Source organism: Sander vitreus, chromosome 8, assembly GCF_031162955.1.
Source record: "Sander vitreus isolate 19-12246 chromosome 8, sanVit1, whole genome shotgun sequence".
NCBI lineage: Eukaryota > Metazoa > Chordata > Actinopteri > Perciformes > Percidae > Sander > Sander vitreus.
The window spans coordinates 21,082,078-21,097,164 of record NC_135862.1 but is presented as its reverse complement, the minus strand read 5'-3'; the positions used below and the strand labels follow the sequence as shown (position 1 = coordinate 21,097,164).

The 15,087-nt window shown below is 38.8% G+C and overlaps 1 protein-coding gene across 1 annotated transcript; it reads right to left on the bottom strand.

Annotated features, from left to right (window-relative positions):
• Positions 1 to 4,038: 4,038 nt before the first annotated feature.
• On the bottom strand, positions 4,039 to 14,558 carry slc6a13 (solute carrier family 6 member 13). The gene is made up of 14 exons (XM_078256114.1): positions 14,363 to 14,558; positions 13,653 to 13,787; positions 12,333 to 12,473; positions 11,401 to 11,482; positions 10,930 to 11,062; positions 10,423 to 10,557; positions 8,290 to 8,393; positions 7,913 to 8,037; positions 7,521 to 7,633; positions 7,025 to 7,162; positions 6,319 to 6,421; positions 5,733 to 5,833; positions 5,262 to 5,432; positions 4,039 to 4,203 (listed from the first exon to the last, which is right to left on the bottom strand). Exons 1-14 carry the CDS (start codon positions 14,556 to 14,558, stop codon positions 4,039 to 4,041), a joined length of 1,842 nt encoding a protein of 613 aa, XP_078112240.1.
• Positions 14,559 to 15,087: the final 529 nt, after the last annotated feature.

The following is a 15,087-nucleotide window of genomic DNA, read 5'->3' as shown; positions in this document are numbered from 1 at the left end:
GCCATTGCATGTCCAGGCCCATCTGGAGTTTGCTAGAGAGCATTTGGATGATCCAGAAAAGGATTAGGAGAATGTCATATGGTCAGATGAAACCAAAATAGAATTTTTGGTAAAAACTCAACTCGTTGTGTTTGGAGGGGAAAGAATGCTGAGTTGCATCCAAAGAACACCATACCTACTGTGAAGCATGGGGCTGGAAACATCATGCTTTGGGGATGTTTTTCTGCAAAGGGACCAGGACGACTGATCCATGTAAAGGAAAGAATGAATGAGGCCATGTATCGTGAGATTTTGATTGAAAACCTCCTTCCATCAGCAAGGGCATTGAAGATGAAACGTGGCTCGGTCTTTTAGCATGACAATGATCCCAAACACACCGCCCGGGCAACGAAAGAGTGGCTTCGTAAGAAGCATTTCAAGGTCCTGGAGTGGCCTAGCCAGTCTCCAGATCTCAACCCCATAGAAAATCTTTGGAGGGAGTTGAAAGTCCGTGTTGCCCAGCGACAGCCCCAAAACATCACTGCTCTAGAGGAGATTTGCATGGAGAAATGGGCCAAAATACCAGCAACAGTGTGTGAAAACCTTGTGAAGACTTACAGAAAACGTTTGACCTCTGTCATTGTCAACAAAGGGTATATAACAAAGTATTGAGATGAGCTTTTGTTATTGACCAAATCCTTATTTTCCACCATAATTTGCAAATAAATTCATTAAAAATCCTACAGTGTGATTTTCTGGATTATTTTTTTTTTTCTCATTTTGTCTCTCATAGTTGAAGTGTACCTATGATGAAAATTACAGGCCTCTCTCATCTTTTTAAGTGGGAGAACTTGCACAATTGGTGGCTGACTAAATACGTTTTTGCCCCACTGTATGTCACTTAGTCAGGGGTCGTCAGTTTACCCAAGGATAGTAAAGGGGTCACAAAAAGGTTGGGAACCACTGAGGTCCCCCCTCCCTGTATAGGCCGACAGGTGATGTGGAGGTTTCAAAATGTATGTGGTTGTCACTCTTCGTTCTTTGCCTTAATACTATAATTCCAGTAGTATTTGTTGGACTTCTTGTCAAGAAATGTTAATACAATGTTTTGTCTGCGTATGTCAACTCAAACTGCAGACAAAAGATTGTCATTAATATCATAAAATATGGTGTAATATTGATGATACCATGTTTTGTAGGTAAATACATGGAGGTGGATGATATTTTTTATCAAATTTGATAAGATCATTGTTTTTATAAAAGTTGTTTTTGCTTCTAACAGAAACCACAGAACTTGAAAGTCCATGGAGAACTATCTCCCGCGCCTTCCCCACTAACACAGAACGTTTAGGGAACGTTGGGAAACGTTAGTTTCTGGTTCTCTGAAGGTTAGTTCCAACCACACCAAAAACTAACGTTTAGGGAATAGGTCTGATCCTAGAATCGCCGCTGGTTAAGAGTTAAGGGTCACCAAACTGCTCAAGATGCACAATCAACAAACTCGACTTGGATTACTACTTTTTAATTCTGAGATAACATAGACAGAGTTGACCGGCCATTTAGGTTAGTCTACTTTGTGCGGACGTTAGCGATAACTAGCTTAATACTATTATGGATTTGTGTAAGATCTGTCATGAACACCTGCAAGAAGGAAATATGGCTCAAACACGTATGGATTGTTGTGGATACATCAGATGACGTGCATTGCTATGGATTATATCTTCAATGGATTATATCGGATTGCATGGAAAGGTAGGATGCCTTTGTATTTAATAATTGGTTTTCAGCGTCTGATGTGAGGCTCCGCCAAGTGAGGAGGTGTGTCAGCATCAACGTTAGCGCTACATGACACAGTTTAAATTTAGCTAGCTCCGGGCTGTCACTGACATTGACAGATCTGAACCATCGCCACTTTATTTCAAAAGATGTGTCATGTGCATGTTACGTGGTTTGGTGACAATTAAAAGCGGCAAACTTTGACAGTATGACAAAGCTAGAGTACAGTAACATCACGGCGGCACAGTAACATCTCTCTTGATGCCTGGCTAAACAAAGTCAGAACACCTTAACTCAACTTCAGCGGGCCGGAACAAAGGCAAAGAGCCGTAACAGCTGTTACGGCGTTCTGCTGTGGTTTCTCGTATCGTTTTGGATAACCTTTATTTTCTCGTTTAAACAATCAAATTAACTCACGATATGTATGCACATGATAAAGGAGGTCTCAAATAACCCAAAAATGACATTAACTCATTTTTGACCAAACATGATATTACGGCGTTTTGCCTTTGTAGGGCAGTATAAGTCAAAACCATTTCCCCAGCATCACTGACTATAAATAACCCATTGTACAAGCCATTTAGATTTTGGGTCTATAGCTTATTCCAGCATCCTACTTATTGAGGATGTGAAATGACACCCAAAACAGCCTGCTGATTTGAAGGTGTGAGGGACAGGGAAGTAAATTATCCATAAATGTAGAGCCTTTTTTTTTTAAAGAATTGAAACTGAAATTGTAGTAACAGATGTCTTTAAATGTATTTCTAACTAGTGTGATGGACCTTAAAGGAGTATTCAGTTATTGAATGATGACCTGCATGTCCTACAAAATATAAACATATATGTCAAGAGAAATGTTTCAAATGAAGGTATTTTTTATTCAGTCATAAAAAATAATTTTAGCATATAAAAGCTATGTAAAAGTATTCCCTATCAGGAATCAATCATGTCAACATCTAAAGAAACACATGCTCAATTCATTATTGTACAACAAAAAAAGAGATGTCAAGAGAGATGTTCATTTTGGAATGAAACCCTTCAACCAGACTGCCCTGTTTATATTATCTAAATGGCACAATTGCTCCTTCAGGCAGCTTACTTTTTTAATTTCATACAAATCAATGCATTAGAGATAAGGCAAAAACGACTACATTAAAATCATGTCAATAATCAAAAGATTGAAAAAAAAAAAAGCATGTAACATATTCATGTAACTCTGCAATGTTCGGCAAAAGAAATAAAAAAACATTGAATAAATGAACATTGTAACATTGTTCTGAAACAACAGCAAAGCAAAGCTTGAGTTGAGTTCTGGTTAGTTCAGCTAAATATACATTTAAACTATTACTTATACTATAACTGTGCTTTTGTAGGATTATTTTTAATGAGAAAATTACATCCTGAGATGATAACTTTCTACAATACAGCAAAAACTGGAATACGCTTGAACTCTGTATACAGAAGTGCATTTAAACACACACACAGCTTTTATTCATGTGACTCCTCATGTGCTCCATTTGCAGCAGATAGCTGATAGAATCAATAAAGTAACTGTAATGTCATGTCAAACTAACTGAACATTAGAGATGTCCATAACAGAAAAAAATGCTTCCTTAGAAAGCAGACACGATCAAATGTAAATTCTTAGCCACTGTGTTACAACAATGGCTACATTGTTTCAAGTGTACATGTGACGCTGCCACTGGCAAATGAGATGGTAACCAACTTATGTAACTCTTTAAAGGGGCTGCACTCGATATTCAAAACATCAATATAGAAGTAAATAACTATTTGCTGTGTAAAGATATAGTATAATGCGTCCTGAGCAGAGGATGAAATCACTGTTCCTCTGTGTTGTGATCTGAGCTTCTCTGTTCAATGTTTTGATAGCCGGTCCGGCCGCAGGTGCATGTTAGTGCATGTGAGTGCCTTGTGTGTCGGTAACAATGACAAATGACAAAACATTGGTATTAGACGAGTAAGGGAACAGTCTGTGAGAGCTTTATGAACTCCATCCAAGACCAATTTGTTTCTGAATATTGACTACAGCCCCTTTAAGTAAGAATGCTGATGGCATTATACTGAAGGCGGTGTACAAAAGAGGAAGCTCCAGCAGCAGATCAGCAGTTACAGAGTAGGGGACTCTTAAAGTCTGCACCGTGCCTGTATGCCACTCTGTCTGGTGAGGTATTGCAGAGAGAGTTGGGATGGGGCCAGACAGAGTGTCAAAGCTGAGGAGTGACCTTTGACCCCTACAAGGCTCTGATTCCAAACCTCAAGTCTCTAGCAATGAGACTCTTTTTCATCAACAGGGAAGTAGCCATCCTTAGTGGGAGGTGATTTCTGATGGAGGCTGTCGCTGTCTGCTGCGAAGATGGCCAGCAGCTTCTCCTGCTCCAGTTTTGTCTTCGGTAAATCAGTGGAAGGAGTGGTCAAGAGAACAAGGCGCTGTAAATGAAAAATGTATAAAATTAAGAAAAACTTGCTAGGCCAAATGTCAGTGTTTGAAAAATTGATGACTAGTCATTTTTAAACCAAATATTTAATATTTTGGAACTGACATCAGAGTCTTACCAGTAACATTATTAAAGAGATTATTCAACATCAGTAATGCAATAGCCTACATGGCAGAAAAACTGAAAACCAGGAACATTGTGCTTATTTGGTAAACACCTTAACAACTAGACCACAATAATGCCCCATTTAAAATAATTTTTTTCTTTTAAATAATATAATATAACTGCCATATTTAGGCTTTATTAAAAAAACAAACAAAAAAAACAACACATAACTCTAACAAATGTTCTTACCTAAATTATTACTTGAGTATTTGACCCCTTGGGGCAGTGCAACTTGCACACAATATTGACACATTATGGCTGTATAAGGTTGTTATGGTGCATGTGTTACTACATGTGTTAGTGAATGTGTTAGTTCGGCAAATATGGAGCAACAATAGCATCATTTGGAGTTTCTGTTTCTGTCCACCTGATGAATGCAAGTTCAATATTCATCCATCATCACCAACATTTTAGTTCTGTTTTGGTCTTCACCAAGTCCTGAGGGAAATATCTGGCTCTTTAGCTGCTAAATGCTCCACTGTGTTCATCTAGTTGCTAACTCAGTTTGTCTGCCATTTGGTGCTGGGCAGGTAGTGTACGGTGGGTTTATCAGAGCTTTGAAAAAGGATGCCTGCTGGAAACAAGGTCAATGAGAGCGGTGATACTGAACCAAACAGTAACAGTAAATGCTCAATAGTAGCAGTTGCAGGGTTGGGTGTTAATTCTCTGTGGGTTCATTACTAAGATTGACCCTTTCACATACACATTATCATGTGATTCATTGCCAATACAAACGTATTAATGAGAGCAGCCTTAACACAATTTATTGCCCAAGTTTCTGTAATCCTGTGGACTACTTTCTTTTCTTGGTTCATTCTTCTGAAATGACAAGTGGCAAAGCCAGTTATTTGCACTTAAAAAGGACAGTTTATAGGTAAAACGTACCTCTCTCAGTGTTCCAGGGGTGTAGTACAGTTTCATTGCTACCCAGAGAGGGATACACAGCATGGAGGACAGGGCCAGTATCCAGCCAATCCCATATCCCCACCATGGATATACATATTCATTGTTGTACTTCAGAGGTGAGTACTTGATCAAGGCAAAAGCAAAGGTTCCCTGATAACAGACACAGAGAGTGTTATGTCATGGTTCTGGATGGGTGTTGACTATGTTACATACTTTATATTTGAAATACTAGTAACCATTTTAAGGAAATAGCTGATAATAATCCATCTTTAACCTTAATTTCAATTCCTTTATTTTGTTTTGTTAAGATATAGATAAAGTAGGCTTTATTTGACCATTTGTGGTAGTTTGCAAATTAAAATGTATTTTCACTGTTGACCAGCAGAGGCTGCTCTTGCTTTGGGAGGGCAGTGTGAAATCATGCATGTTGAAAATGAATGTAAGACCCACAATGCATGTTGCAGGAGTGAAGAAAAGCCAGCAATATTTGATGACAGGGCTAGGGCGATAGCCAATCATGTCCTCTATGTTGTCATAGAAACGGTCGGCACCTGTTATCAGGGAGAGATGAGAGAAACACAGTGGAGACTTACATCGATATAAAACAATCATCTGTGTCAAGACTCACTCTGTATGAACCGCAGAAATCACAAGAAACACATTCATTATGTTCATGATTGACAGAAATGACTGCTGAGCAACCATATATATATATATATATATATATATATATATATATATATATATATATATATATATATATATATATATATATATATATGCTTTAAAACAGTAGGCTACTTTACTGTGATTTTATTGAATGTTCTAAATATTATTTATTTACTAAATAAACCAACGGACTCAAAACACTCTTTGGCTCGAATGTGTGAGCCAAAGAAAAAAGTTAATTCTTAGTGATTGGCTGAATGTAGAGGGCAGTGTGGACTGGGATGAATAGTGCCTAGTGAGAATAAAGCCTTTGTAGTTTAAATCTCCCCTTTTATGCATTCCCAAATAGCCAGCCTAACACACTCACCATAAATCCAAGCAATGCAAACAGTCTCAAAAATAGCCACGAAGAGCAGGCAGACCCCACTGGCTGCATAGTAGTCAAAGAGCTGGAAGATGTACATTCCGCCCTGTGGAGACAGACATGGGTTTAAAACTAGGTATAACTACCAAAAGAAAACCTCCAAGCTGTCATATAATGAGGAAGAACTATTGCATTAGCCCCTCATTCATTTTGTACTTGAGGACAATTCTACAAAGTGTAACACAGCAATTATTTTGTGAAGAAGACCATAATCAAACAAGACACAGTTAAAGAAACAATTGGCTGGGCAGGAAGGGAGTATCTGCTGTTTATGTGGACTGAAGACTGTTAAGAAGAAGCTGTACTAGGTAGAAATGGGCAGTTTCATTTTAAAATACTGTAAGTGTGGCATGCTTAAAATCTCAGAAGACAAGAAAGTCTTCACTGAAACACAAAAGGTCTTCAAAACCACTATTTATTAACCTCTTTATTATCTTAGAGCTGGTTATTTTAAATGTAGGTATTGTTACTATGATTGTCCAACATTATGTTGAAAATAAAATTTCTAAATGTTAATTCGGAAATCTGGTTTAAAATATTTTGCATATAAGCTCTGGATGTAGAGTTACCCTCCTTTGGGCAAGATGACATGTTCATTCTGTAAACGTATTGTGTAAAAACATTATGAAGTGAGGTCCCTGAGACAAACCTCTGTCAGCATGATGAGCCCCAGGAGGAAGGACACCACAGCCACTGCCAGGATAAGGAGTTCTCTGCGGTTTTTACGCCGGAAGGTGGCGGGATACATGTCCACCATGGCTGTCACCAGGCTCTCCACACACACAAACTAATAAAGAAAAAACAAGAACTATGAGACATTATATATACAATACCAGTCAAAGTTTGGACACCCTTTCTCATTCACTTGAATGGGAAAGGTTTTGGTACTGTAAGTATATATGAGTGTATACATTTGTTTGTGCATGGGAGTATGCCTGTATACCTATAAAAAAAAACTACCAAGCAAACACAATTCATGCAGATATGTACACATTAACTTGATAAATAATCCATGGTGCTTTGCACCTTTGTTTGAAACTGTAATCCTGAATGTCTCTTTCTCACTCTGTGTGTGTGTGTGTGTGTGTGTGTGTGTGTGTGTGTGTGTGTGTGTGTGCGTGCGTGCGTGCATATGTTGGTCTCACTTGACTGTCCAGTCCCAGAAAGACGATCATGATGAAGAAGCAGCAGGCCCATAGAGGGGAGAAAGGCATCATGGACACAGCACGAGGATAGGCTATGAAGGCCAAGCCTGGACCTGAGTTGAACAGAATTTACATGTAATTATTTCATTAACATTACCATTATTGGTCATCCTTGCTCATGTGAATGCTATGAAAGGATGTCAATATCAATAAAACCATAGAGGCTATTGAGAGGCTGAAGGAAATCCATCAATTCAACTGGGAGCTTTGCATACATCTGTTCTGACTTATATCTTTCAAAAATAATTCTACCAAAGTAAATGAAATAGAAGACCATGTCTCAAATAGAGTACCTTACACTGTTTTTTAAAAACATTAAAAGAAAAACCAACCAGATTCAGCCACTTCTGAGATGGGCACGTTCTGCTCATAGGACATAAAGCCCAGGATGGAGAAGATGGCAAACCCTGCAATAAAACTGGTACCACTGTTCAGGAAACAGAGGGACAGGCAATCCCTGGAAATAACACAGAGAGGGGCATGTAATGATTAGAAACTGCATGTGTAAACGGATTGAGAATGGTACCCAATATTGTCTGGACTAGAGATTTGATTCCCTTTTATACAAAGATAGAATGTCAACCGTCAACAATTGTGATAGTGTAAGGATGAACAACAGGTTCAATTTGATTGTCATTTAAGACGGAATAGTCAGGTAGTGTTGTGCAGTTAATCATAATGCCTAGTGCGTTCTCATTACAGTCCTTACTTGTAGCAGTTGTTGTTGTATTTGTTGTAGCTTCCCAGAGCAGTGAGGCAACCCAGGCAGATGGCATAGGAGAAGAAGATCTGAGTCCCAGCATCCATCCATACCTTAGGACAGAATACAAACAAGATAATCAGACAGAGAAAATATATTTAAATGCACAAAATAATAATAATTGAAACACATACATAAACTAAAAGAACTTTTTTTTCAGTTTTTTGTTATGTTGACTTTGAAAAAGTACATTCTATCTGCTGATGAAAAAAGTAGCTTATATGCTGAAAGTGTTTTAAACTCTGCTGAAGAAGAAACATTGCACATGTATTCATACTGACTGGATTCAACCCACAGCTTACCAACCTAGCTTCCTAATGAACTGAGCTGTCAGGGCTTTCTGAGTGACATCCGCTCTCACATACAGAATAATTATGATATATAACTGAACCATCAGCTGATCATGACAAAACATACAAAGAATAGCCTGCATACTTACAACGGATTAATACAAATAAAAAGTGATGTATTGCTAACACTCCCAGAAGACTTGGTTCACTCTGCTGTGTGGAAACGGATTGCAAACCCATACACATGAGAAATGACTGTGTCTGCTGTTAGTTAAAATAAGGAAGGTGTATCCTACCAGTGTGCATATTGACGAGGACCATTTCATTAGCAATATAAAGGTAATATGATTAAACACCAAATTATTACTACATGAAGTGTCTGGGACTGCTCTCCTCACACAGCCTCCCATGTACCCTTCATATTAAAAGAGTTATCGTCACTCCCACCATCCCATCTCTTTTTAAAAACACCATCTAACACCCAATGCATCTATTACATCCCGAAGCTCTTTCCCCCAAAACTCACCCTTTTAACCCTTTCATCCTGACATTACCCATCCAGCAAACCCTATTTATTCATCCGTGTCTTTCAGAGGAATAAAGTGCAGCACTTTTTTACCCTCTCTTTGAACACTCACTCACACTCCAAAATTCAAATGAGGTTTGTCTTTATACTTGCAATTCTGGTGAAGTGCTCCCAGGGCACTGGGGCATGTTTTAGATAGCTGGCAGCAAGCCCTGAAGATCTGATTGACTAGGGGTCCAACCAACAACATAAGCTCTGGACACAACATGGCACAAAGGCAGGTATTCCCAAGGCACCAGCTCCACCAGCCTAGCTTGTCTTGGCCTGCACACACAGGGCTTGTATTCATCCCCAGAGCCCTGAGAGGGATTTAAGAGGGCCCCTCTTTTAGATTTTCACACTGGTTGCAATCTAACGGCAAGGAAGGACATAATTGTAAAGTCCCTGTTACCACCACCATTCCCAATCCATTCTCTTCCCTTCAGAATGGAATATGTACTTGACATTCTGCTGGACAAATATTTAAATGATACTGTCCCCTCAAGACAAATTGGTGGCAGCACTGTTTGTAAAAAAAAAAAAAAAATCAAAAAGGAAGCTATGTTTGTGTTCAGTGTAAAAGTAGGAAGTAATGTGATGTTATTCCCACAAACTGTCACAGGAGTGGATAGATGGATGCAAAAAGTGTCCCCGGTGATTAGTCTCGCATTGCCAGACCTTCCTCCACCGGTGATAGGATTCACATCACCTTAAACCTGCAGTAACAATTTGGCAACAAAGAGGCAGTGGAAACAAGCTATGGACACAACACTGGTAAGTCTCACCATTCAAGTTGGTATGGCAAACCTGGTAGCAAACTGTTGCCTAGTTGACAAATTAAGTCCAATATTCACTCCCCTTTTAGCAATTCTGGAAAGGATTTACAAGGACGCCATTTAATGACAGGGTAGCTTTTCTGAGCGATCAAATTCAGACAAGATGTATAACAAAACTTTCAAGCAAATAAATACTAGCTCAAATGCTGTGAAATATGTTGTTAATAAAACGTTTTCAAAGCCTTAACTGCCAACACAACCAATAAAAATCATTCCAGAAATAGCAACTTCCTCCACATGGATGGTCCTGATTCAACCAGCAACTTTTTGGGACGATGGTAAGCCTCTGTTGCTCTAGATCACAACAACTGTTTTGCTAGGCTAGCAGATGTTACCTGTTCTTGTTTGTGTTTCTGTGAATGTCCAACATAACGTCTGAAAAGCAGACTACCTGCGGGTCAGACAGCCGTCCCAGGTCGGGGTAGAGGTAGAAGTGGATTCCCCTGGAGGCTCCAGGCAGGGTAACCCCTCTAATCAGCAGGACCACCAGCATAGCATAAGGGAAGGTTGCTGTGAAGTAAACAACCTGCAGGGAAAAAGCAGACATGCATGTCTACTTGACTTTTAACCAATAGTGTGTCCAGGCTAACAATTAAAATGTTATATTGTGTTAAATCTGTGACAACATTTTATATATGTTGTCACATATAAAAGCTTTATTATTTGTGATTTTTAGTTGATGAGGTATGAGGCTATTCAGCCATTGTGGTTAACACTGATTGCGCTAACAGCAGAGTTTGTGCATAATGTATTTCTTTCTTACGTGTGTGAAGACAGATCTGACCACACAGCAAGCGTATATGCCAATGAAGATCAGAGCAAAAATGCGTACAAATGTTTTTAAACACTATCTACTAATCCTCTCTTAATCCTATAGTGAACGAAGGAGAAGGTTCACCCTGCCAGTAGACTTGACTCCCTTCCAGATGCAGAAGTAGCAGATGACCCACGCAACGGCCAGACAGATAACTAGGTCCCCATTCAGAGAGCCAATGTGATCAATACCTGAGGAAATTCTCAGCACTCTTCGCCTGGGGCAAGGACACAAACATAAGACAAAAATTTTTTTTTTCTAGTCTTAGAATTCATTATATACCACAATCACAGTATTTATGTTCACAACTTTTCCAGTAGAACATTTTGTCTATCCTCCCAGTAGCGAAGAAGCTAAGGGTCTAAGCTATTCAAAAGGCCTTGTAGAAAAACTACAAATCTTTGGAACCAGTAGTAAAAGTTGTATCTAGTCTAACAATCAAACATTTTTAAAACAGGATGGAATACAAGATTGAATTACTTGGTTGCACATTTTGTGAACTTGTTGGCACCTACAAGGCCATTTGAGGACATTGACAAACAAAAAGGCACTTACTCCCAGAACTCAATGACAGGAGAGGTGGTGTTCTCATGGTGATTGATGGAGCTATTCCCCCTCTGAAATGCCATACAGGAATCTTGAATGAAAAGAAAGACAGAAAGACATTCAATGCTGTGAAGAAATCCAAGCTTTCTCTAAGGTTTCCAAGTTACACACAGGCAAGTGAAACAATGCCACCACTGAGGCGGAGTGAAATGGTGCAGGAACTTTCACTTCCTTAGGATACAATAAAACTATGAATTAATGAAATGTTGAAGGAAAACGCCAGGAAAAAAACAAACAACATATATATATATTATTTTTTGATTGGTTTAAAATAAACACCACTAAAGGTCTGTAGCCATGCTAGCGGTTCAATGCTAATATGCTGTATGATGTTTAGCATGTATAATGTTTACCATCTTAGTTTGTGGTGTTAACATGGTAACATGTGCTAATTAGCTATACACAGCTGGAGTTGATGGGGATGTCATTAGTTTTAAGGTATTTGGTCATGAACCAAAGTGTTGGTAAAATTTAAATTGTGACCTAATGATAGCAATAAAGTCAGGCAATTATGGAAGTTATTATAATACATACAAGGGGAAAACAAATATGACGGCAATCCATTTAATAGTTGTAGAGACATTTCACTAAAAATCAATCAATCAATAGGAAAAGACAAAGAATCGCCTAGGATTCATTGTCACTAGGATTCATCCTCTGTGGACAATGCATGTATTTTTAAAACTCCATGGCAATCCATCACATAGTTGTTGAAATATTTTAGTGTTGCCCAATGTGTTGGACCGATTGCCACCATTGCCACCCATGTGTGGCTAAAGATGCATAAGCATGTCAAGATGGAGACCTGATTAATGATTACACACAGAATATGTCTAGCAAAAGCACATCTATTGCCTTTGGTATATGGCCCTGTTGCTCACCTGTGTTCCAGGTGTTGTTGCAGGAGGCCCAGGGCAGATCCCAGGTGAAGGACTGGGACAAATAGAAGACGGCCCAGGCTAACACGACAATGTAGTAGATGTTAAGCAGAGCAACAATCACCTGGGTGGCATAACCCACTCCTGGAACAGAAAAAAACACCAAGATTATGATTAAACAGTAAAATGCTGACATTATTGTAACTTTTTTTGGCCAAAGAGAAACTCTGTCTCTGCATTATGTCTTTGACAATGCCATGAGAATAAGTGTGATAATGTAACATGAGGCTAATTGCTTTAATATAGCTATACATCATGTATTGAGAAACTTATCTTGCAGGTCAAAAAGCAGCTTGGATGCCATTAAGCGAGCACACCTGGAGTCTCAGTGAGCTCACCGTGTTGTATTCAACAGTAGTCAGAGAACACCACCAATTCAAATTAACATGCAATATACTTGTAGCTTCACATGTAAGCAATTAGTGTAGTTTATCTCAAATGAGAAGTAATTTAGAATCAATGACAAGAGCTCCCTGGCAGTTCCATTCACTATTGACAAAGAGACATAATTTAACCTAGGAATTTGCGGCTTCATTAAACCTATCGCTCACCTCTGCTGCCTTTTCTAGATGACTGCATCAGAGTACAGTAAGATTAGATGCAGGGTAAACTGTAACAAGCACATTTTTTAGGTTAAACTATTGTTCCAACTCATGATTGCACACCTGACTCAACTCTTCACCAGCTGTCATCCTGTATGAGTTATGGTTATGGCTGAGAACAGACTTATTTGAATGCAGACAAATTCCACATTAGTCAGCATTGGTTGCTTGCCAGCAATTACAGCTACAATCATCACCATGCCACATCTGTATGGCATTCATACTGGTTGTTTGACACACATGGGTGCACACAAAGTCACACATATACTGTACAAGTGCACTGAAAAGTATACATGCACATAAACACCTTGTAAAGTACACGTCTGACATTCCTTTTTCTTTCCCACATTATTGCACAAATATATTTAGATGTAGCCCATGTGGTGCACAAGCAACTCATTGTTTCAGAAATACATGCATACTGTGATTCATTCAAATTTACATTCAAAACATCATGAAGATGGATGCTTTCCCAAACATACACTTTTCCAAAGCACAGGAAACATCTTAATTATGTCATAAAAGTGTAAAATAAACAGATGTTGGGAGTGCACGACAGTAAAACTTGGCTGTGGCTGATGAGTTTGATCTACTCTTGGTGCTTTAAAAGTGTTTTAAATAATAAATTAAATTATCTCTCTTAAGAAAATAGGTAGATTACCTTCAAACAAGGGGCAGATTTTCCTCCAGCAGGTGATGCCTCCCTGACTGGTGTACTGACCCAGAGCCGTCTCCAGGAAGAAGACCGGGATGCCACAAGCAAACAAGAAGATGAGGTATGGGATGAAGAAGGCACCTGTATAAGCAGCATGCAGATTTAATGAACACTTCACTCAGATGTTTTCAATATGTCCTCAGGTAATGTAAAGTAGTAGAGACTGGTGCATATTGTTTGAATTTAAAGCATTCTGCTGGTATAAGCAAAGGCCATGATACAGAGTCATGCAAATATTATGCTGGTAAAGTAAATATGAAATTACCCATACAGCCAAAAGAATCAAACTACAGTAGTTCACTTCCTATGGGACATTAAAGATCCAAGATTTTGTTGTTTGCCAGTTTTTTTGAGAGCTCTTATGTGTCAGACATTACATGCCAACATTTGTCTGGCTATTTTCCTATTTTCAGTGAACCATGACCTTCATCGATCAATGGATCTCCTTAGAATAGATTACATATTAACCTGTGTACTATCTCCTCCTAAACTAATTCAAAATTTCCTCTGAGAAGCTTAATTTTGCTGTCACGCAATTGCAAGCAAATGTTAATATGAGCCTTCTGTGGAATAATTTAAGATTTGTTCAACCCTGATGACTAAATGCAAAAGCTTTTCTGTTGAAAAGGCCAGAGATAAGTAATTCCAGCACTCACCTCCTCCGTTCTTATAACAAAGGTAGGGGAAACGCCAGACATTCCCCAGGCCAATAATTTCTCCAGCCACTGACAGAACAAACTCAATCTTGTTGCCCCACTGACCCCTGTCTGTCATCTTCTCCTCTGTACTGGGCACAATGTCCAGGGACCTGTTGTGCCCATTAGAGGGCTCCACCTTGGATGGGTTCTCCATGTCCCCTGTGCCCCCAAAGGGTAAGAGTGGAAGAGAAAAAACTAAAATTACAAAGAAGAAATGGAGCAAAACACATAATCATTTTATTCATCCTGAGAGGCATATCTGATTGCTTTGCGTTGTTCACAATCACAATTGATGACAGTTCATTGTCATCACTGTTATGCATTGTGTTTATCAAAACTCTTTAGTTAGTGTTTTAATAAAAATCCAAATTATAAATATTGAAACATTTTGTAAAAGGAAATAAGTAGCCAGTATTCTGCACTAATATCCAAACATATTACTCCAGTACCTAAATCATCTTATGGGCTCACAGTGAAAAACAGAACCATTTTTAAATGTCACTCAACAGTCCTTAAGGGACTTCACAGTTTGGCTGCAAGTGGACCTATCAGATAAGTATAAAGGACATCTATTTGAGGATTAAGTGTACTTAAGACTGGAGGGAGCAATTTCAGGACCTTGGCTAGTTCTCAAGAATAATTCTCACTGTGTAAGTGATGATCCAAATATGGCTATGTTTGTT

Bases quoted from the DNA above. Each gene is read 5' to 3' on its own strand.
- slc6a13 (XM_078256114.1), bottom strand. From the start codon at position 14,558: ATGGAGAACCCATCCAAGGTGGAGCCCTCTAATGGGCACAACAGGTCC. The intron at 8,394-10,422 runs GTAGTCTGCTTT...TTCTGTCCTAAG, and splicing joins GACGGCTGTCTGACCCGCAG to GTATGGATGGATGCTGGGAC. The intron at 7,163-7,520 runs GTGAGACCAACA...TTTCTTTATTAG, and splicing joins TTCTGGGACTGGACAGTCAA to TTTGTGTGTGTGGAGAGCCT.